The following is a 24,132-nucleotide window of genomic DNA, read 5'->3' as shown; positions in this document are numbered from 1 at the left end:
GCCGCTCCGCGGCACGTGGGATCTTCCCGGACCGGGGCACGAACCCGTGTCCCCTGCATCGGCAGGCGGACTCTCAACCACTGCGCCACCAGGGAAGCCCCTGGGCTCCTTTTGAATGTCTGTTCTTGTGCTGGCTCTCAGGATGAGTGAGTCTGTGTGCAAGCACTCTATGAGTGGAATCTCAGTATCCTACAGCCCTTTGGGGTCCAGAGCATGAGTCCCGCTGGTTTTCAAAGCTCAAGGTTTTGGGAGCTTGTCTCTCTGGTGCACGTTCCAAGTGTTGGTATGCCTAATGGGGGGCATGAACCCCTTGTTCCTCAAGGAGAAGGTTCATATTCATGAGATTTCTCCCAATTTTGGGTAACCATGCCTGGGGTAGGGTTTTGGTGAGACCACATCTCTGCCTCTTTTGCCCATCTTGATGTGGCCCTTTTATCCTTTGTTGTGGGTCTTTGTTTTCGGGTCTTTCGCAGAGGGAGTTGTTCCACTTGTAGTTGTAGATTTGGTGTATCTATGGGAGGCGGAGAGTTTAGGATCTTCCTACGCCATCATCTTGAATTGCCCCAGTTCCTAGAGGGCAAATATTTTAAACAATTTTCTGTCAGTGTTCAACTAAGAAACTAGGCAGTGGAAAAAGTGATCATTGTTGGAGGACCAACTCTTATCTGACTGTGTGTCTGATTCTGAATTTTACTATATAAGATATTCATCATAGGTCTTTTTTTTTTAAGTTAAGTATTTTTTAAAAATTAATTAATTGTTTGGCTGCATTGGGTCTTCAGTGCTGCTGCACGGGCTTTCTCTAGTTGTGGAGAGCAGGGGCTACTCTTGTTGGGGTGTGCGGGCTTCTTGTTGCAGTGGCTTGTTGCAGAGCACATGCTCTAGGCACGTGGGCTTCAGTAGCTGTGGCATGCGGGCTCAGTAGTTGTGGCTCACGGGCTCTAGAGTGCAGGCTCAGTAGTTTTGGCGCATGGGCTTAGTTAGTTGCTCTGCGGCATGTGGGATCTTCCTGGATCAGGGCTCGAACCTGTGTCCCCTGCATTGGCAGGCGGATTTTTAACCACTGCTCCACCAGGAAGTCCCTCATCATAGGTCTTATTCTTCGCTGTTTATTATTTATCCATCCATCCAATTAGTCATCATCAAGTCACTTGTTTTCAAATGTTATTTTGCCCATATTTTATAGTAGGTGCTTTGTGTCATGGGTTTTATGGACATGGAAGTGTCCCTAAGACAGCCTCTCTGTTTGAAAAAAAAAAAAAAAAATCAGGCCAGCAGGGGAGAAGATAAATGCAGAAATAATGATAATATAAATTTACAGAAGTTAAGTTTCTAGAAGTTGAGGAGATAGAGTGGTTCTTCTACCAGGGTAGTTCCTGAGTCAGGAGTCTATACAGGGCACCACAGGGGAGTCAGTGGAAAGGCAGAGAATGGGAATGCAGGGGATTTTGCGGAGTGGAACTTAAGATGGGCTCTGTATGATGAGAATATATTTGCTAAAAGGACGGGTGGGCGGTGGGGTTGGAGGCACAAACTATTGGGTGTGAGACAGGCTCCAGGATGTATTGTACAACATGAGAAACAGAGCCCATGTTTTGTAATAACTGTGAATGGAAAGTAATCTTTAAAACTTGCATAAAAATTTAAAAAATTTAAAAAGTAAAAGGACAGGTGAGTAGAGCACCCCAAGTCAAGAGAACAGCATGCAAGGTGGCATCGTATGTTCCAAAGTGATGTGGTTCGTCTTTCTTTCTGCTCGTTTCCATAATATTTACTGAACAGCTTTATCATTCTCTTGGCTCAAGCCTGTTACTAGGACTCAGTAGTTCAGGGTTTTGGACAGTAGTGACTTAGGTTTGATTGGCAAGTTAGGCAGGTGAAGAGAATAGGGAATAGAGACTACTGGGAAGATAGCTTAGCAGTAAAGAGTGAGAGCTCTGAAGCTAGCTGCCTGGCTTTGGGTCCTGGCTTTAGTAGCTATTAGCTGTGTGATCTTAGGCAAGTTACTTAACTCTTCTGTGCCCTAGTTTTCCCCATAGTGAAACAGGGTGAATAATGGTACTATTGCATAAGGTTCCAGTGACAATTAAATGAGTTAATACATGTAAAGAGCTTAGAAGAGTGTCTGGCACACAGAAGTACTGTGTATTCCAATAATAATGATGATGAGGATGGTATCTGCTTCTTAGAATGGGAAAACATTGAGGCCCTTATGCATTTCAGGCACAACTGCAGGCAATTTACGTACTTGATCAATTCTTAAAAACAATCCAATGTGGGTATTTCTATAAAATAGCCACTTTGTAGGAAAGGTCACACAGCAAGGTACAGGAGGAGAATCTGCATTCAAATCTACTTGTTTACTGTTAATATTTATCATTCCAAGACCTGATAGCTGGAGAGCATGGTGGTGGGCAGTCAATAGGAGGGTTTGGGGCCCGGGAGGCCCAGGGGTAGGTGTAGTGTGAGAGTACCTAAAAGTGAAGGTGGAACTAGAAACAGACTCACTGTAGAAATCTAGGCAGGTGGGCAGTTCTCTTGAGGGTGGCCTGGTGAGATCAGAATAGAGAAGAGGCAGCTTGAAATCTGAGGCATGAATGTTGTTTCTCATGAGTTACAGGAACAAAGGCAAGGCAGGCAGTGGTGTGCTGGTCAATGTTTAATGTTGGTTCAGGGAGCAGGGGGCCTGATTTGTAGCGATTGTTTATTTCCATGCTTTAACGATAACCACTAAGCAGCCAATGTGAAGACGTGACTGTGGCTTTGGGAAGATACGGACAGAGTCATCTCTCATGAGTGCATTCAAAGGAGCCCGTTCAAAGGAGCAGCATTCTTCCCACTTGGGCAGAATCCTCTTGGGGGTTTCTTTAGCCATCATGATGCAGTCTCCACTAGTTCTGCCTCTTCCTTGGCCCCAAAGAACTCTCTGGCATTCAGTCTGGTCCCCAGCAAAGGATGTACTTGTCGACTGAACAGTGTCATCAGGCTTTTGACGTTGCCTAAGATCATCCCCCGGGCTTGCTGGAGCCACGCCGCTGCCCACCTCCGCCATCTTTACTCACTGCATGAACTGCCAGGTCTTCCGATCGGTTGTCCTCGAGACCCTACTTCCAGTCCTATTTTCCGTGTCCTTTGAGCTGATTCTTCTTTCTGTCTGGTCTTTTTCCTCCCATTGCACTGTGTTCTCTGGAACCCTTGTTGCCTTGTAAACAAATGCCCCCACGTCCTCAAACTCGCTGCAGAACAGCGTCCCTCCATCTCTCAGCCTCCTTGAATTCCTCTCAGAATACAGCTCTCCTACAGCTCGCTGAGCGGAGACTGCATTTTCTACAGAACCTCACGTACCTTGGAGGCCAGAGGTGACATTGGCTTCTCCAAAGATAGCTTTCCTGCATGTAGAGTAATTTCTTTCTTCCTCATAACAAAACCTTTTCTATTTGGAAGTCTCAGCCATCTGCTCATGACACCTGCTGTCCCTTCAAGTTGCCGTCAGTGACACATCTCCTGGCCACTCCCCCTCACTCACGGAGGCCTTTGGTACCTGGCTGCTCACGCTTCATCTCCACGCTGAGCTGTGCCCTCATTCTTGGCAAAAGACTTGCCTTGAAGATTTTTATCTTTGGGAGCACAATCACCTTCGCTCCCACAGCACTTCATTAAGCTCTTGACCTTGCCATCACTTAGTGACTCTGTCCCTAAATTCATCAGCTCCTGTCCCTGGGTATAATCTTTCAGCTGCAAGCTCGTGCACACTTTGTCTCCACTTATCAACCCACCGCAGCCAGACTTCTACCCTCGTTCTACTGGTGCCGTTCTTAACGTGGTCACCGGTGCTCTCCTGCCAGATCCACCCTCCATGCATTTCCAGAATGATCTTTTAAAAATGCATCAGTGATCGTGTTATTCTCTAGATTTAAACACTTTAATAATTCTATTAATTCATTCATTTACATTCAGTTACATTGATCTACAACAATGAACGAAGTAGTAAAAACTCACTGCACTCAATAGGTGTATACACCTCATTAATATTTTCTTTAAAAATGAAATAAAAATATTTGGCAACTCCTCGTGTTCAAAAAATTTTTATCCTCAAGCAGCTTTTGTTTCCATGTAGTCCACATAACCCTTTTAATTCAGAACTGAAGTGGAGGCCCCTGAGCATGACGTTCAAGGCCTGGCTTTGACCTATGCTCACCTTCCTCCCACTTTCCTTAGTTCTGTCTGGTTCCTTCACGACCTTTCAGTTCTGTGAAGTCATGTTCACAGATGTGTGTCCTTCACGCCCTGGGCCTTTCCTCTGGTAATCCTTCTTGCAGGGATTCCTGTCCTTCCCATTTCCTACCTTCTCCTTTATCAGTTGTGTGAACATTTCTTTTATGACAGTTCCCGTCGGATAGAATTGCTCATTACCTCCTTGTGGCTGTTCCATGCATATTCCCTCTAAAGTGGCTTCAACCTCAGTGTCCTTCTTTGTTTATGCCTCGGTCTCCCCTTATTCACTGTGGACGCCCTGGCCAAGCTGGCCTCATCTCTGTCACCACACCAGCCGTCAGAGTTCCTGGCCCGTTGAGCTCCTGAAGGCAGTGTGAGCATCCCAGGGCCAGGCTCGGGCCCAGGTAAGCACTTTCACCCTCAGCAACCCACAGAGAAAACACCCGCCCCACCCTGTCCCCCAAATCCGAAATAGTGCTGCAATCCTTGGAAAGATCAATAGTAATTTTTTTTTTTTTTTTTTTTTTTTTTTTGCGGTATGCGGGCCTCTCACTGCTGTGGCCTCTCCTGTTGCGGAGCACAGGCTCCGGATGCGCAGGCTCAGCGGCCATGGCTCACAGGCCCAGCCGCTCCGCGGCATGTGGGATCTTCCCGGACCAGGGCACGAACCCATGTCCCCGGCATTGGCAGGCGGACTCTCAACCACTGCGCCACCAGGGAATCCCAATAGTAATTTTGAATGTGGCTTTTTAGAGAGCCCTGGTTGTACCACTTGGTAAAAGCATCTTTACCTTGAATTAGGTGCTCCATGGGCTGAGGTGTATAAGACCCCGAAGAGGAGGGGTCTGCCATTGAGCTCTGGCCCTCTTTTCTTCCTCCATCTTTTCTCCCCAGTAAATGTTTTTAGATGAGCATTTGATAATCACTGCCTCCCAATTCCATCTCCGCCACCCCCTTCTCTGCCTCTTTTTCTCTGTTTATTCTGTGGAGGGGGGGTATATTTTAAAATTCTAAAATTTGTTTGCAACTCTCAGGCATATCTTTGAATTAGATCTCAGTGTATATCTAAAAGGAGGGATCTCAGCATTTTTTAACCTCACTGAAATGCCATTATTATTATTATTGGTATTTAAATTTTATTTTTCTAAGATTAAGTTCATTTTCCTAAAGTAGGAAGACCAATTCATCTTTGTTATCAGCCTTTTTTTAAATTAAGAATCTGCCTCTCTCAAAGGAGGTTTCAACTCAAAAGGCATAAATTCTTTTTTTTTTAGAAGATGTTGGGGGTAGGAGTTTATTAATTAATTAATTTATGTTTGCTGTGTTGGGTCTTCATTTCTGTGCGAGGGCTTTCTCTAGTTGTGGCAAGCGGGGGGCCACTCTTCATCGCGGTGCGCGCACCTCTCACTATCGCGGCCTCTCCTGTTGTGGAGCACAGGCTCCAGATGCGCAGGCTCAGTAGTTGTGGCTCACGGGCCTAGTTGCTCCGCGGCATGTGGGATCCTCCCAGACCAGGGCTCGAACGCGTGTCCCCTGCATTAGCAGGCAGATTCTCAACCACTGCGCCACCAGGGAAGCCCAAAAGGCATAAATTCTGAGTTTTTAAACTTAGGCATTTTAATTTTTCACACTTTATTGGACAAAGACATTACAGAATACACACACACACACACACACACACACACACACACACCCCTTCAACAGATCGACTGTCCGTGCCATCATGCAGTCCCAGGAATGGCAGCTGCTCTCAGGAGGAAAAGGAAAGTGAGTTAGCCTGAGCAGGGGGTGGCAGCCCTGCTGTCACCAGTGGGGATGGGGAATGGGGACCCGCAGGGCGAGGAGGAGGAGAGTGACTGCCTCTTCTCATCTTTTGTTTTTTGGGGTACGCAGGCCTCTCACTGCTGTGGCCTCTCCCGTTGCGGAGCACAGGCTCCGTACGCGCAAGCTCAGCGGCCATGGCCCACGGGCCCAGCTGCTCCACAGCATGTGGGATCTTCCCGGACCGGGGCACGAACCTGCATCCCCTGCATCGGCAGGCGGACTCTCAACCACTGCACCACCAGGGAAACCCCTCTTCTCATCTTTGAAGGAACAAGTCAAGGGGCGTTGGCTGGCTCCGTGGAGGAGTCACTGACGGGCAGAGGACGCTAACTTGAGAAGCCTGCTCCCTTTGGCTTGGGTCCCCCAAGGCCGGCTAGAGGGGAGAGCCAGGCCTGGCAGCCTGGCAGGAATGGCTGCCTTTGAAGCCATAAAGTGAGAAGAGGCAGCCAAAGACATTGTGGAGGCCCAGGACCCTGTCCAGGGTGCACATGTGTGTCATGCACGCTGTCTCACTGACTCTGCGTGAGGATACTGTGCTCCTCAGACGTGGAAACCCAGTTCAGAGATATTCTGTAACTTGCCCAGAGTAACACTCATTGGTAGCGAAGCTGGGCTTTGAACTGAGACGGGCCACATATTTTTCTTTCTAGCTCTGTGACATTCAGCTGCACAGGTGCTTACCTGGTTTTGTCCCCCTGAGAAAGGAGAAATACAGGTTTGGGATTGTCCCCCTTGCCCCCTTTTCAAACAGCTTTATTGAGGTATAATTCCCATACCATACAATTCACCGATGTAAAGTGTTCGAACCAATGGTGCTTGACATAGTACACTCTTTTACAAATTGTGTGTTAAATTTTATTTAATATTTGACATTTTAGCCATTTTTAGGTGTACAATTTCATGGCATTGATTGCATTCACAGTGTTGTGCAGCCATCACCACTCTCTATTTATGAAACTTACTCATCACCCAACAGAAGCCCTGTAACCATTAAGCCATGACTTCTCATCCTTCCCTCCTCCCAGCCCCTGCAAACCCCTCATCTTGGTGCAGCCATAACAGTTTGGGGCCGTAAAACAGTTCAGTGGTTCTTCAAAATCCAAGCATAGAATTACCAGATAGCCCCACAATTCCAGTCCTAGATCTATACCTAAAGGTGTTGAAAGCAGGTACTTGAGCGTATACTTGTACACCAGTGTTCATTGCAGTGTTATTTGCCACCGCTAAAAGGTGGATGGTTCCTTCTTTTCTTCATCCCAACCATATGCCTGATCCTCTTCTTTACCACAGCAGCTCTGCTTAAATCTTTTCTTTTCAACAATACAGTGTTGTTAACTATACTAACCATGTTGTGCATTCCATCTCCATGACTTATTTGTCTTATGACCAGAAGTTTGACCCCTCTCACCCATTTTCACGCCTCCTCACCTCTGACAACCATCAATCTGTTCTATGAGTTTGGATTTTTTTTTTTTCAGATCCCGCATGTAAATGAGATCATATGCTATTTTCCTTCTCTGTCTCACTGCACTTAGCATAATGCCCTCGAGGTCCCCCATCCCTGTTGTCACATATGCCAAGGTTTTCTACTTTTTTATGGCTGAATAACATTCCATCATGTGTGTGTGTGTGTGTATGTATATATCTATATCTACATATATCTAAATCTATATAGGTTTTCTTTATCCTTTTATCCATTGAAGGACACTTGTTTGCATGTCTTGGCTATTGTAAGTAATGCTTCAGTAAACACAAGGGTGTGTATACCTTTTTGAGATGGTGATTTTATTTCCTTTGCCTAAATACCCAGATGTGGAATTGCTGGATCATGTGGTAGTTCTATTTTTAATTTTTAAAGGAACCTCCATGCTGTTTTCCACAGTGGCTGCACCAATTTGCATTCTAAACAACAGTGCATAAGGGTTTCCTTTTCTTCACATCCTCACCAACACTTGTTTTTTCTTGTGTTTTGGATGAGAGCCCTTCTGACAGGTGTGAGGTGATAGCTCCATGTGGTTTTAATTTGTGTTTCCCTGATGATTAGGGATGTGGAGTACCTTTCATGGGACTCTTGGCCATTTATACGTCTTCTTTGGAAAAATGTTCAGGTCTTCTGTTTTTTAATCAGATTGACTTTTCTCTGTTGAATTGTATGAGTTCTTGTATATTTTGCATATTAAGCCCTTATCAGATATATGATTTGCATATATTTTCTCCTGTTCAGTAGGTGGCCTTTTCATTTTGTCGGTGGTCTCTTTTGCCGTATAGAAGCTTTTTTAATTTGGTGTAGGGTTTAATTCTGTTTTTTATATTGAGCTTCCAATTTAGATGTTATTCCAAATGGAGTTACTTCAGTATAGAGCAATGTGTCGTAAATGTTTTTTTCATTGTCATCCCCCTAAGGTGTCTTTTTGACATTTTTTGCCTTATCGTTTACTCATGAAAATTTAATACCAGAGATATACTATATATCTGCTCCTGTGCTGTGGCCCTTTGGAGAATCACAAACTTTTAAAAATAGCTAAGATTTTTTCACTCCCCCAAGAGCCCGGTTGAGAGTGAGGGTGTGAAGATTAAAGTATTACCTTGGGAGCCAGGTCTGCCTGGACTCGAGTTCTAGCTCTGCCCCTTCCTTGTTGGGTGACCTTGGGCAAGTTGCTTAGTCTCCCATGCCTCAATTTCCTCATCTATAGACTTGAAATTATGAAAAACCTACTTCAAAGGGTTATTATGAGAATTAAATTAGTTAATAAATGTAGACCAGTACCTGGTACTTGGTAAATGCTACACAAACGTTAACTATTATTATTTTTTAAACGGTTCTTCCATTTAAAAGTAGTTCAAGACCAGTAGATTGTATGAAAACCCGATCCTCTTCCATTTTCCTCCTTTTGAATTGTGTTTTCCATTGTACTTTTGAATTGCATTTTTAGAGGAAAGTGGGTTATGAGTCATTATTCTGTGGATTTTTTCTCATTTCTCTTCATCCATTTATTTTAAAGTTTTTCAACAATCACTTTTCATAGGAGTCTGGACTTGGTGAATTTTAAGGACCACTTTAAATGCTTTATGGTTTCAGCTTTCATATTAGATAAGATGGATTCAGTCAGATGTGTAAAAATTTGGAGTTGGGAATAATGTTGATTTCAATTCAAGAAGATTGTTGCATCTAAGGAATCTCTTCATATGGGGAAAGGCACAGAGAAGTAGCTGTCCTTCCTGAGGACATTCAGCTGATCATCATTCTTCATACAGGTGCTGGAAGACAAGGACTGGTTTTATTGAAACCCGGTTGTGTTCATTAACGAAGTGCCCATAGGTCCACAGGCGCCTGTTTGTTTGTGTAATTCAGAGCCTGGTATTTAATCACTGGTTAATTTGATGCTGTAGTGAATCAGATATAAACCTCTGGCACCAAATCATTTACTTTTAAAAGACTGAGACCTCTGTGCCCTTTATTTTGACTGCATGGGAAAGGTGGTGAATAAATAATTTGACAAATTGTGGCTACAGGAAATTGCTATTTAATTAACCGAGGAAAGTGGATATGAGGAAGGGGAAGCTAAGGTGGCTTTGTAGAGAGGCAGAATAGAGTAGATACCAAGGTTCAAATTCTCTGAGGTCACCTTCCCGCTGTTTAACCCTCCATAAACTAAAATGAAAGTATTAATATATACCTATCCATGTGGTACTTGTGAGGATGAAATGGGTTAATCCATGCAAAGTGCTTCATAACTGTGGCACAAAGTAGTGATCAATAAATGCTACCTGTAGAAAGAATAGTGCAACCAGAGATAAAGAGGATGTAGATGCAGCTGGTGGGGCTGCAGTCTCCCATCTCTTTCACTCTTGGCTAACTTCTGTGTATCTTTGTAAAGCAAAAGAATAACTGCCCAACATCTCTCCATTTTTCCCAACTCCCAGCCCCTGGTAATCACCAGTTTAGTAATTTCTATGAGTTTGGCTTTTTTAGATCCCACATATAAGTGGTATCTTATGGTGTTTGTCTTTCTCTGTCTGAGAGAGAAGTGCTTACTTCACTTAGCATAATACTCCCAAGGTTCATCCATGTTGTTGCAAATGGTAAGACTTCCTTCCTATGGCTAAATGATATTCCATTGTTTGTGTGTGTGTTGTGTATCTCACATCTTTTTTCATTCATCTTTTGATGTTCAAAGAGTACAAACTTCTTGGTTATAAGATGAATACGTTCTTGGGATCTAATGTACAGCATGGTGATTATAATGAACAATACTGTATTATGTATTTGAAAGCTGCTAAGAAAGTAGGTCTGATGTCTTCTCACCACAAAATAGAAATGGTAATTATGTGACCTGATGGAGCTGTCAGCTAAGGCAGTGGTGGTGATCATTTTGCAACAGTAAGTGTATCAAATTTACACATTGTATACCTTAAGCTTCCACAATGTTATATGTCAATGATGTCTTAATAAAACTGGAGGAAAAAGAAGAATTGCTGCCCAATCAAAGTGATAAGGGAAGGCCGTCAACATTTTATGAAGGCTTCTTCTTACCTTCTCAAGACCCACAACGAACATCTTTTGGTTGAAACCTTCCTCAGTAGTTTTTGATGGAATTAGCCGCTTCTTTTTCCGGTAGAACTTTGTTCACGTTCAGGTGACTGCCTCTTTCCTGGCTTAGGACTGGTTCTATATGGTCTGGCTTTTTTCACTTAGTATAAAAGCCAGAATACAAGGACCACATCTCACTGACCTTCGGAATCGTTACTGCCTCTGGAATTCAGCAGTCTCTTAATAGCTCTTGAATTTGCTTTCCCAGGGGCAGGGAAGGCAAGAGACCATATAGCTTCCACATTTCCAACTGATTCATAACTCAGGAGGAAATCTTGGATCTTTTTGGAAGCGCTCAGTCGTTTTGCTGGTACCGTTGACTGAAGTAGCGTTCAGATATTAATAGATTCAGGCAGGCTGGAGCACAGCCTACAGCTAAAGCTGAACGAGTCACCTTTCACTCAACGTACTTCTTTCCTTGCAGATAGATACTCAGCATCAGTTTGTGGATGCTCTCCAAGGTCAGAAAAACCAGCCTGGGAGAAAAAAAAAAAATCATAGAGAGGTAACTTACAATGCTCTTCCGATGTCAGCTAAAAATTGGTGTGCTGTGATTCCCAGTGGCACAAAGAGATGTTACTTTATGACAGTATTTAATTCTGAAATTGAGCCCAGCAGGGGGAGAAAACATCTTAGCATGAATTTGCAAATATCTGACGTAGCTGTATATGGGAAATACTTTTAAAATATCAGAAAATCCAACGATCTAACTTCTACCTTATGATGTATTTAACCCTGTGGGAGAAGACTTCTTTACTATGCATGGGATGACCAAAAGGTTATTTGAATTTTTAATCTGCAGATATTTGATCTGGCAGGCAACATGTTTGTTTGACACATATCTTGGAATATGATGTAAAAATTCATCTCACCAGGCAACAGAAATTGAAAGGGTTATTGTATTAGTCAGTTGGAGCTGTCATAACAAAGTGTCGTCGACTGGATGGCTTAAACAACGGAAATTTACTCACAGTTCTGGAGGCTGGAAGTCTGAGATTAGGGTACCAGCAGGGTTGGGTTCTGGTGAGGGCTCTCTTCCTGACTTGCACATTGCTGCTTTCTCCCTGTGTCCTCACGTGGCAGAGAGAGAGTACGCTCTTTCATGTCTCTTCTTTAAAAGGCACTGATCTCATCAGGAGGGCACCACTCTCATGACCTTATCTAAACCTAATTACCCCACAAGCGCCCCATCTCCAAATGCCATCACATTGGAGGTTAGTGAATAAACATAATGAATTTGCTGGGGGAACACAACTCAGTCCATAGACGTTATATAGGAAGCTCCCTAGATTGTCTTTATTTTTCTCTTCTCTTTTCTTGTCTTACTTTCTCCTTTCTTTGCCTTCCTATATTCTCTTTACTTCCTGTCATGTTCTCTCCCTTCCCCTCCCTCCCTCCCTTCTCCTCCTCCTTCCTTCCTTGCCCATTTCCATCCTCCCTTCCATCCTCCTTCCTCTCTCTTTCTCTCTTCCCACCCCTCTCTCTTACACCCCCCTGCTCCCCAAAGCTCCTTGTGATAACATGCTTCAAGGCACAGACATTTTGGAGTTGAATCTGATAGGCAGATGTGTTTTGCTTGGTTCAAAATATTTGAAAAAAAAATGGAGGCACTATTTTAAAAAGTTAAATTAATACTAGGGTATGAAAATTCTCTAGAAAGATCAGAGATCTAGCCCACAGTCCCTGGGAGGCAATACTACAGAGTGATGAGTACAAACTCTGGAGTCAAGCTGTCTGAATTCACATCCCGGCAGTCCAGGTACGCCTCCTGGCTATGGGACCTTAGACAATTAACTGTCCGTTCCTATGGCCCTAGTTTCTCATCTGTAAAGTGAAGATCACATTTCAAATTCTTCCACTGTCTTTCCGCCACTGAGGTTTAGTGTCATTTTCCATGTATCATTCGCCTTGCACAGTGTTTTTTACCTTGTAAGAGAAGAATCATTTCTTTGTTCTTGGAAGTAGAGAAATGAAAACGATTGAGAGAGATTGGTAGAGTGAGGGAGGGAAGGGAGAGAAAGGTAGGTAGGGAGGGATTGATTTATATTTTAGGAAAAATAATACATACCTTATTTATTTGGGGGAAGGGGCATATTTTGCGCGTATATCTTCTACCTGGCTTCTGTTGGCATTTGGTTTATATTTCTGATTCCATAGGCATTTAATTTCTCTCCCCTTGCTTTAGGAAGAAAACAATAATTATAGAGAAGCACGGAACATTGGATAAAGCACTAACTCCAGAGTTAGAAGACCTTGATTCTGTTACCAGCTCACTGATTATCTGTGTACTTTTGGGCAAGTCAGAATTCTTCTCTAGGTCTTTATTTTCTCATTGAAAGAGGTCATAATAATTCATATCTTGTCTGCTTCACTGGATTTTTATAAGTTCAAATCAGAGACCATATAGGCCCTCACTTTACAAAATACCCAGTGTGACACAGTTGGGAGAGTACTGACAGTTCTAATATCAATCCCAGTGCCACCATGTTTTTATAACTCATGATTTCTGAAAAGTCAGGAGATTAAAGTCTGGTAGAATTGCTCTGCAAGTTATCTTGCTAGTCCCTGGAGGGCTTGTCCCGAGCTGTGCTTTTGTTTGAATGTCTGTTGCTAGTCCTGGCTGTTCTTCATTTTCTGGGGAGATGCCATCTCAGTTGAAACAGGTATCAAGGAACAGTGTGAAGATTCAGGTCATCTTAGTAGTATTTTCTAGGACTTGTGTCTTGGAAAAGACATCTGGAACATCTTCAAGCTCATTGAAACAGGATGAAAGCAGGTGGCCCAGAATGTAATGCTACAGAGGCAGGGTTTATGATGAATTGTGAGGACAGAAACACCTGAATGTGTCAAGAACTTTAGAACCAGGGAAGTCTTTAGATGCTCTCTGATCCAACTCACCATTTTATAAATGGGAAAACTGATGTCTAGAGAAGTGCCCAGTGCTAGGGTTAACTAATAGAAAGAGCAAGAATAGAGCTTGACTCTTGACTGTCAATCTAGCGCTCGTGTCCAACAGTCAGAGTGGAAGAAGTGTGCTCTTTTTTTTTTTTTGTGGTACGCGGGCCTCTCACTGTTGTGGCCTCTCCCGTTGCGGAGCACAGGCTCCGGACGAGCAGGCTCAGTGGCCATGGCTCACGAGCCCAGCCATTCCGTGGCATGTGGGGTCTTCCTGGACCGGGGCACGAACCCGTGTCCCCTGCATCGGCAGGCGGACTCTCAACCACTACGCCACCAGGGAAGCCCCGAAGTGTGCTCTTGAAGTCACAGAAACCTGGGGTGAAATTGTAGGTGCTCTCCATGTCGTTTCTGATGGCAGTCCATTGTATGGTTGGGGATAATGAAATGAGATGCACACAGTTCTAGGCACAGAGCACAGTCTCAATAAATATTGATTTTCTTTGTTCACTCTGTTTCATTTTTAAATGTGCACAGGGAGGGGCATAACTTCTCCCCCTACTCCCCCCTCGCCCCACTCTCTGCATCCAACCCTCTCTGGGCTGCTTTTTTCTAGGAAATTCTTATGTAACAAGTCTGAGTAGATCACACTGTTTTATTTAGAGAATTCTTTGCATTTGCTTCTATCTTTGCTACCCAAGCTCTACACTCTAATTTAATGACGACGATGCCAAATTCAGCTCTGTTTGTTCTGAACAGTCTTATGCAGATGGACGCTGGTGATATGTGAAGAATCATGCCACATCAGATTTCACTTGAAAGTCCATAGGCGTACCTTCTTAAAACGAAAACAAACTACTTTATTTTCCTGGGAAGGGACATAAATCATGTATTTTTATTACCCCAGAAGACCAACAGAGGACAAGCACTGATATTTCAAAGGTGACAAGCAATCTATAAGAAGGAATCACAATCTGAGCCCCATTATACTCAGCTGATATATACGGCAGTGGGGTTTATAGGTGTTTCTCTAACAATATTTAATAAAAGACCCAGGCCCCTTTGTCACTAGTTTCTAATCGTACAGGGGGCCTTCAGTAGTCGTAAGCATCCTGAGTTAAGGTTGTGTCAAGGGTTCCAGCTCAGAGCAGAATGCTATCACCTGTTTTGGGGTCCTGGATCTCTGGAGTCTAAAATTTGAAAGTGTTAGGATTTATTATAAAAGAGCCACAGAAGCGGTGATGCACAGTACAGCTTTACTATTTTAACAGAGAGTGTAATACAAAACAAATGTCATGAACAGTATTGCACATGGACATAGAATTTGGAGATCTGCCTGTTTCCATACACTTTGTGATGGCATCAGTCACGTGTAACATAGTCACAGGATCGAAAAGTTACGGAGGGCTAAAACTGGCCCAGTGAAATCAATGCCAACTTTGAAGGGAGACTGTGGATTCAAACCCAGGGTCTTAGGCTTACTGACTTTATGCCTTGGACAAGTGATCTAATAATCTCTGAGCCTTGGTTTCCTCATCTTGACATGGGGTATCTTTCTCCTATAGTAAGTAGTCAAGTGGAATAAATGGGGTGATGGGATGCTACCTGTGGAGTACCTAGCATAGTGTCTCATATATTGAAATGACAGCTGCTGGTTATTAACCAGGTGTTAGGGGCTGTTCCTAGTTTTACCTTTTGAGATTAGCAACTATTAGCCTCTTATTCATTTTGGTATCATACTGTGCTTAATGATATGTTTTAAAATTTTTATCCATTCATCCTTCTGGTAGTCAGCTTAACTGTGGTTCTTAGAAATTCTTGCTAGACTGATCCAAACCTTTAGATTGAGCCTGGCCTTCAGTGTGTTCAACTTCTCCTTTGAAGTTCAGTCTCAGACATTGCCTCTTCTTGTCTTCTGGCTTTTGGGTAAATATGAGACTGGAAAGGACCATTGCTTGAGAGAGGGACCTGCTTTAGGCAAAGCACCATCACCACCTGGGCAAAAGTCAGATGGCTTTTCAGGCTTATATTTAAAAACCTCATTGTGGGACTTCCCTGGTGGCACAGTGGTTAAGAATCACCTGACAATGCACGGGACACGGGTTTGAGCCCTGGTCCAGGAAGATCCCACATGCCTGCCGTGGAGCAACTAAGCCCGTGCACCACAACTAGTGAGCCTGCACTCTAGAGCCTGCGAGCCACAACTACTGAGCCCGCATGTCACAACTACTGAAGCCCGTGCGCGTAGAGCCCGTGCTCTGCAACCAAGAGAAGCCACTGCAATGAGAAGCCCATGCACCGCATCGAAGAGTAGCCCCCGCTCGCTGCAACTAGAGAAAGCCCGCGCGCAGCAACGAAGACCCAACGCAGCCAAAAATAAATAAATAAATTTATATATTAAAAAAAAGAAAAAAACGCTCATTGCTTTGGGCTCACTCAGTTTCTCTCTCTGAGCATCAGGTCATTCTTTAATTGGGGAGTTCTGTTTGTTTGTTTCTTTCTTTTTTTGGGGTAACTATTCATGACCTTTTAGGATCTTTTGTCTGTGAACAAAAAGCATTTGTCCTAGGCTCGTTTTGAAAAATCTCAGTTGTTTTCTATGTCTCAAGATTTTCTCAGGCTATCCCAGGTCTCTGAAGATGTTAATTCTGTTTTGATTCTCTGCATAACCAGACTTGCTTGTGAAGCACTCTTGAATCCTCTTGAAACTGTCTCCAGGCTTGTGCCTTCCCCTGAGGATGGAGAGGCAATCTTTCTTAGGCAGATGTGTCTCCCCTCCATCCCCTGTCCCCATCCTCAAACTAGGGGAATTGTCAGTTCCTTACTTTCTTCCATCCTCTTGTCTCAAGGGACCTAACCGATGACTCTCAACACTTTTTCTCTCCCTACCCTCATTTTTACCAGGAACTGATTTTTATATCTGCTGTTTGTGTGATAGAAGATAAGCAACAAAGATAAGGTTGTGACAGTTTAATTTCCTGGTACATTTGTCAACTTTTCTGCCTTACTTTGGTTCTTCCTCTTTCTGGACTGGTACCAGAGCATTATTAGATATGCAAGGGCTGGAATTACCAATGGTATGAATTGAAAACAAAAGCAACTCAAAGACACATCAGCAGAGTGGCAGGGATGTGTGGCCATGGGGTCCTAGGTGACTCGCAGAGAGCAAGGGTTGGATAAACGTATGTGAGAAATTCTCTCTGGGGTTTCCTAACATCCCCTTTCTGATTTTTGAAAATATTTTTACTCAGGGCCTTGGCATCCTATGAAACAAGGAGATAGCTTAGTTGTTTGAATCAAAATAAACTTGTTATGGCCAAGTAACTCCTTCAAATCTAGATGAGGCAGACAGCTCTCAGCAGTTATGCAGTGGCCTGAGGGAGATGAGTCAGGAGTTTCTCTCTGGGAGGAGCTGACAAGGGTCCATGACAGAGAAACAGTCATTGCCATCAGCAGCCTGGTTGGCAGCTGTGGCCCATGGGTGGAAGATTGAATTGCCTCTGAGGCAAGTCCTGACTAGTTTCTCATCTTAAAAAATGGCTGGGCATCCTAGCAGTACAGAATGAGTTCAGTGTGGCTGCATCTCTGTGAGTAAAATACCAGTGTGACTTAGCCTTCAGCTGGCCCTGCTCCAATCCACTCTCTTCACTACAGCCGAGTGATATTTTGAGAACAGAAATTGGACTGTGTCACCACCGTGATTAAAGCCCAGGCTCCTTTACGTGGCCTCCAGGACCCAGCAGGGTCTGGCCCAAGCTCATCTTTCCAGTTTCTCTTCAACTAGGCAAAGTTGCCTCCTCTAACGAATTCTTCTTATTCTTCTCTATCTGGTATGTTATTCACCTCCCCTTCACCTGTTTCATTTCTATTTCAGGTCTTGGATGAGCAATCACTTCCGTAGAGAATCCTTCTCTGAACCTCTCAGACTAGGTCAAATCCCCATGAATTGATCTCACATTATCGGTAGAACATATAAGTTCTGCTCAGTGTCTTGCCAGGCTATGAGGTCCATGATGGAGTTTTGTTCATCACTCTGCCTCAAAGTGTAGTAGAGGGCTAATTAGTGTTCTTTGAACGTACAGACTAAATGGTCCTCTCCCTTTCTAACTCTGCAATGACAAAAAGTTTAGCTCCTGTAGTTTCCCTTCTGTTTCCTCACCTCCAATCTCTAAGCTGAATTTCTGTTCATCTTTCAAGGTCAAGCTTAATGATCTTCTTTGAGATGTTTCTCGTGGTCATTCTTTGTACTAGTCAGAATAGGCTCAGTGGCTTAAACTAACAAAAGCATATTTCTAGGTCATGAAACGTGTCCATCATGCTGGTCTGGTGACCTGCTCCTCATTCAGGGAGCCAGGCTGAAAGAGACTTCATCTCTGTGCTCCCATACTTTCCAAAAAAGAAAGAAGGAAATGCGTTAAGCCTGATGCTAGCCCTTAATCTTTCCACCCCGGGGTGGTATGCCCCTGCTCAGATTCATACTTTGTCATATAGCCATGCTTAATTTTGAAGAGGATGGGGAAGTACAGTTGTATTATGTGCCCAGGAAGAGGAAAACTGGTAATACTGGATGAACAGTACTAATGCTGACTAGCCCCTTCCTATACCTGGCTTTTCTTGGTGTCCTAGTCTCTCACTTACAATGATCGATTCTTCTACTCTCACATAGTCATATGAAAGACCTTGTAATCAACGAAATCGCCTTTGAACTCTTAATGTCAAGCACATTACTCTATAACTCCATCTCCTAGCTTTCCAGCTCACACGCTCCAGTACTCTCACTGGCATAGTTCCTTGCCTCCATCAGGATTCCTGCTGCAGTTAGGGTTCACTTAGGAAGCAAACTCTGAGATGGAGACTGGCATGCAGGAAGTTTGTTAGGGAGTGCTGTAGGGGTGAACATATATGGGGGAAGGGAAAGATACAGGATTGGGCAGAGGGCGGATTTAGCTCATCTCAATGAGTTCTCTGAACCTGGGAGTCCTTTACACTTACCTTGAGTTGGGGTAAAGGAGAACCAGCCTCCACTGAAGGTTGTCCTGAGGACGGCAGTGTAACTAAGGATAAGGCAGCTCGATTCAGTCAAGGACAGTTTTCCTAAAAGGCTAACAGCTGAAGATCGTTAGCAGGCGGTACTTCAGGCAGCTGGGGGAATAAGTTCTTCAGCTGTGAGGAGAGATCTGGGCAGTACATTTCAACTGTCTACATCCATCTTACTGTCGTCACTTCTGTCCTTAATAGATGAGGTTCCTTGGCATCTCATTATCATCAGCTCTTTTTTTTTGCAACCTCAGTTCCCTTATTTCTCTTTTTATCCATCCTGTTTGTTTAAAAACTCATCTCTGGGTACACCTAACTTTCCAAGTACCCTGCCCCTACCCCAGATATCTGGATGAGACAGGAAAAAAAACACATGGCCATGCTGACTGCTCTCACTTAATATTTATGGCCACAAACCACACATGCCTCTGCAGCCACCTAGTATACTCTATAGTAAATTCTCTTTCCTTCTTTCCAAAATGATTATTTCATAACTTTTCCCCTTTCCTTAAACACCCGATACCTCCTTCGTCTCCTAGTTCTCTTTCTTCTCGTTTCACTGAGGAAATAAAAAACAAGTAAAGGAGAACTACTTCATCTTTCCACCACCCAATATGCCAACTTATCTCCACCTCTTCCCTTATCTCTTGGTTTCATTCTTGTTGTAAAGATGACTTCCTCCATCTGTGGACTGGAACACAACTCCTCTTGCCTCCCCAGGACTTGACTTCTGCAAAGATCTGTTCTCTCTTCTATACTGTCAATTTTCTTCACTAGTGTTGAATCATTCCCAATGGCGTGTAAACTCACTGTGATCTTTTCCATCACGAGAGAGTCTTTAAACAAGACTGTCTTTCATCATCGAGTCTCCCTAGAGCTACTGCTTCAGTTTTTCTTCTCTTGATGACAAAATATCTCAAAAAGTTTGCCTTGTTTCTCTGTCTCCTTCATCTTTCATTCTTTCTTTAATTGACTCCAGTCAGGCTTTGCCAGCCACTTTCCCCAAACTACTCTTACCAGGCCAAGGGCAGCAGTGAACTTCTTGCCAAATCCAATGGTTAATTCTCTTTCTATCTTATTCAACTTTCTCAGCATCACGTGACAAAACTGACCATTACTCTTTTCTTGAAACATTTTTCCTCTTGACTTTCATGATATCCACTCTTCCGTAAAGCAAAATTTCTTTTTATGGCCGAGTAACATTCCATTGTATATATGTGCCACATCTTCTTTATCCATTCATCTGTTGATGGACACTTAGGTTGCTTCCATGTCCTGACTATTGTAAATAGAGCTGCAATGAACATTGTGATACATGGCTCTTTTTGAATTGTGGTTTTTCTCAGGATATATGCCCAGTAGTGGGATTGCTGGGTCCTATGGTAGTTCTATTTTTAGTTTTTTAAGGAACCTCCATACTGTTCTCCATAGTGGCTGTATCAATTTACATTCTCACCAACAGTGCAAGAGAGTTCCCTTTTCTCCACACCCTCTCCAGCATTTATTGTTTGTAGATTTTTTGATGATGGCCATTCTGATCAGTGTGAGGTGATATGTCATTGTAGTTTTGATTTGCATTTCTCTAATAATTAGTGATGTTGAGCATCCTTTCATGTGTCTGTTGGCTATCTGATATATTCTTTGGAGAAATGTCTGTTTAGGTCTTCTGCCCATTTTTGGATTGGGTTGTTTGTTTTTTTGATATTGAGCTGCATGAGCTGCTTTGTATATTTTGGAGATTAATCCTTTGTCAGTTGCTTCGTTTGCAAATATTTTCTCCCATTCTGAGGGCTGTCTTTTCGTCTTGTTTATGGTTTCCTTTGCTGTGCAAAAGCTTTTAAGTTTCATTAGGTCCCATTTGTTTATTTTTGTTTTCATTTCCATTTCTCTAGGAGGTGTGTCAAAAAGGATCTTGCTGTGATTTATGTCATAGAGTGTTCTGCCTATGTTTTCCTCTAAGAGTTTTATAGTGTCCGGCCTTTCATTTAGGTCTCTAATCCATTTTGAGTTTATTTTTGTGTATGGTGTTAGGGAGTGTTCTAATTTCATTCTTTTACATGGGGCTGTCCAGTTTTCCCAGCACCACTTATTGAAGAGGCTGTCTTTTCTCCATTGTATATTCTTGCCTCCTTTATCAAAGATAAGGTGACCATATGTGTGTGGGTTTATCTCTGGGCTTTCTGTCCTGTTCCATTGATCTATATTTCTGTTTTTGTGCCAGTACCATACTCTCTTGATGACTGTAGCTTTGTAGTGTAGTCTGAAGTCTGGGAGCCTGATTCCTCCAGCTCCATTTTTCTTTCTCAAGATTGTTTTGGCTATTCAGGGTCTTTTGTGTTTCCATACAAATTGTGAAATTTTTTGTTGTAGTTCTGTGAAAAATGCCATTGGTAGTTTGATAGGGATTGCATTGAATCTGTAGGGTGCTGTAAAGCCATTTTTGAAAACATAAATTCCAGAAAATACTAAACTCTTTACTTAAGGTTGTAGGTTATCTTAATTCTTACCATGAACTTTTTATGAGAAAGCAGGTGGTGCTCTGATCTCCATTCCAAAGAGAAAAGATCTTTTTTGTTGAATCAGCCCATTATTCTTTGACATGGGATGCATCTCCAGGTTAAGGGGTGAAAGACATTAATTTGCATTAGACAGTAGCTGCAGTCTGTATTCACAGTACAATGTGGGAGAAAGTGGCTGCACCACCATTTTGTAACAGATGGATTAAAGCATGTGTTAGTAAGAAAAACAAGCAGAGAGGGGCTCGATTCCCTTTCTCTCTCTGGTAAAAGCAACACCATGTACAGTGGACACCTAATAAATATTCATTGGTATCAATGCCTGGACACAGAACTCCTTGATTTTGGACATTTAAAACAAGCGTCTTTCTTGGTTAGAGATTACTAATAACATATTCAGTCTTCATACTTCGGTTCTTCACTGTTGCGTCCCACCATGCATCTTTCTAGAAATATTTTCAGTTTAAGATGGAATCTTCTGCATCAGCTGAATTTGCACTTAAGCTTTTGTGTTTAACACATCTTGCTTTTTCTCTTGGCTTCAATGGGCATTCGCTTTTTCTAATTTCATTGTAAGATGATTACATTCCGGTTCAACCATCTGACTAACCGTGATATTGCTTCTTTTTTTTTCTCCTTCAGATATTGATGAGTGTGCGGCTAAGATGCATTACTGTCATGCCAACACTGTGTGTGTCAACTTGCCTGGGTTATATCGCTGTGACTGTGTCCCAGGATACATTCGCGTGGATGACTTCTCTTGTACCGGTGAGCATTAAGAAGCAATGTTGCTTTTCTGATTCAGTCCTTCTCTGTGCCGTATCTGTGTCATTACATTTAGCTCTAAGTACACTAAGTACTATTTTCAACTAACTAGTTCTTCTCTTGCATTATCTTATCATCAACTTTTTAGGAATGAAGTGATAATAAGAGAAATTTTGTCGGCCTAATTTATTTCCACTCCCAGTATTTCTGTCTCTGTGTGTGTGCGTGCGTGCATGGGTATATGATTTGAAATTGAAGACCCAGTTGCCTATGGTAACACTGAAGGACTTAGAGAGAGACATCAGTTCCAAATTGAGAAAAGTATCAAACTGTTTTCCTTCCATCAAGGTGAAATGTGTTTTTATGTGAGAAAATGTACTTTGTTCTCGTTGGAAAAGGTAAGAGGTTAAATTTAAAGCAGGAGCGAGAGTATCTGGTGGGCACGGATTGGGTATATGGGAGCCAGTCAAGACTTTTCACTAACATATGCTTATTGTCAGTTTTGTCCCTCTTCTTCCCTTTATCACTGGGCTGTGAATACAAAACTGGAACTCCATGGATGGTGGTCACTGCCTCTGTGTGAGCAGTGCTGGCTTGGTGGGCATTTGGTTTGGGGTTCCATTATCATTCAAATCACGAACACAGAGACAGGAACGGTAAATTGGTTAAGGGTAGTAGAAGATTCTGAGTCTTTCTTCTCTTGGATGAAATGTCTTTAAATGCCCAATCTGTAACCTGTAAGGAAGGTGCTCCCTGAATACACGATTTCAGTCATGCTGTATATTTCTCTGACTCTTGGCATCTTTCTCTTTGTCCTAATGACTGATATATAAAAAATGATTTCTTTTTAAATTAATTCATTTATTTTAATTTATTTAAAAATTTTAAAATTTATTTTCACTCACAGTGGAATTCCACTCTTAATATATTTTATTTTATTTTAATTTTTAAAAAATTTATTTATTTTTGGCTGCGTTAGGTCCTCATTGCTGCACGTGGGCTTGCTTTTAGTTGTGGCGAGTGGGGGCTACTCTTCGTTGCGGTATGTGGGCTTCTCATTGCGGTGGCTTCTCTTGTTGTGGAGCATGGGCTCTAGGCGTGTGGGCTTCAGTAGTTGTGGCACGTGGGCTCAGTAGTTGTGGCACACGGGCTTAGTTGCTCCACGGTATATGGGATCTTCCTGGGCTCGAACCTGTGTCCCCTGCACTGGCAGGTGGATTCTTAACCACTGCGCCACCAGGGAAGCCCCAATATATTTTATTTTGAATGGCCTTTTCAGAGGTGTAAAAAGTTATAAAAGTTTGAGAAGCATGTTTGTATGTCCAGATACTTTTGCCATTGATTGTTGTATATTTTTACGTTACTGTTCTTTGGCTAAAGGATTTCAGATTGATGCAAGATTCTGACTCCTGCAGTAGACCAAATATTGTTTACCTGTCTTTTATGTATTATTACAAAATTCCCAGAGAAAAAAGAGACTTCATAAACATTATGCTGTGATCCAAACATTTTAAGGGGGCAAAACTCTTTTGGACCTGTAAACAAATATAGTCTAAAAATCTGTGCTATTACAGATGAGTCTTGTTCTGTTCTCAGTGGTCTGTCCAGGTCCTGACTTATGTTAACCCTAACATGAGGCAAAGGCAGTGGATCATCTCCCAACACAGAGGCACCGTATCATGCAACTCAGACCTGATTAAGGCACTGCTGGGTGGAAAGGCCTTGTTGAAATTATATCAGAATACGTAGCACCTCGGCTCTTATTTTCTTCACTGAAGGAGGAAGACAAGAGCTGGTGCTTGTTGAAAGCCTCTTAAGGACAGGTGCTCTGCCTGGTAGTTTGTACAGTATATATGCAACCAGATGGAAAATGTAGTATTTTAAGAACTAGCTCCAGAGTTACTTTTAGAAAGAGAAATGTGTTGTTTGGAGTAAAAGGCAAGTGTATGATTATCAGTGGGTACACCATCCAAAAAAAACAAAGAGTAAGTAGTTCTGCAGGGAAACTTTTTGTTTTGTTTGTGCATGTATTTTGTCTGAGAGAGAATAGAAAAGTTAGAACAAAAGAGAGAAATAAAAGAGGGAGGAGAGAGAGGAACCAGCCAGAGAGCAGAAGGCTGGGTGCTGTGGAGGACAGGGGTCAATGAAAACTGCTCAGTGAAAGGATGGCTGAAGGGACTTTTAAGGGTAGGAATATTTAGTGTGAGGGGTTTTGTTGTGGTGGTTTTGCTGTACAGTATGCAGGGCGAGTCTTCCTCATGACCCTCTAACTTCCAGCAAAATCTGCCA

At 42.9% G+C, this 24,132-nt stretch overlaps 1 protein-coding gene across 3 annotated transcripts in view; it reads left to right on the top strand.

Moving 5' to 3' along the window:
- Window positions 1–24,132, top strand: part of NELL1 (neural EGFL like 1) — an 867,563-nt gene that overhangs the window by 388,828 nt on the left and 454,603 nt on the right. For all 3 annotated transcript variants that reach the window (XM_027115178.1, XM_027115177.1, XM_027115176.1), the window contains one exon: window positions 21,721–21,846. In XM_027115178.1, the coding sequence (XP_026970979.1) occupies window positions 21,721–21,846 (126 nt within the window). The remainder of the gene's footprint in view (window positions 1–21,720; window positions 21,847–24,132) is intronic.

This window comes from Aethalodelphis obliquidens, unplaced genomic scaffold, assembly GCF_003676395.1.
Source record: "Aethalodelphis obliquidens isolate GAN/ISIS:26980383/991018 unplaced genomic scaffold, ASM367639v1 scaffold14, whole genome shotgun sequence".
NCBI classification, from domain to species: domain Eukaryota; kingdom Metazoa; phylum Chordata; class Mammalia; order Artiodactyla; family Delphinidae; genus Aethalodelphis; species Aethalodelphis obliquidens.
This window is presented reverse-complemented; position numbering and strand designations above follow the sequence as displayed.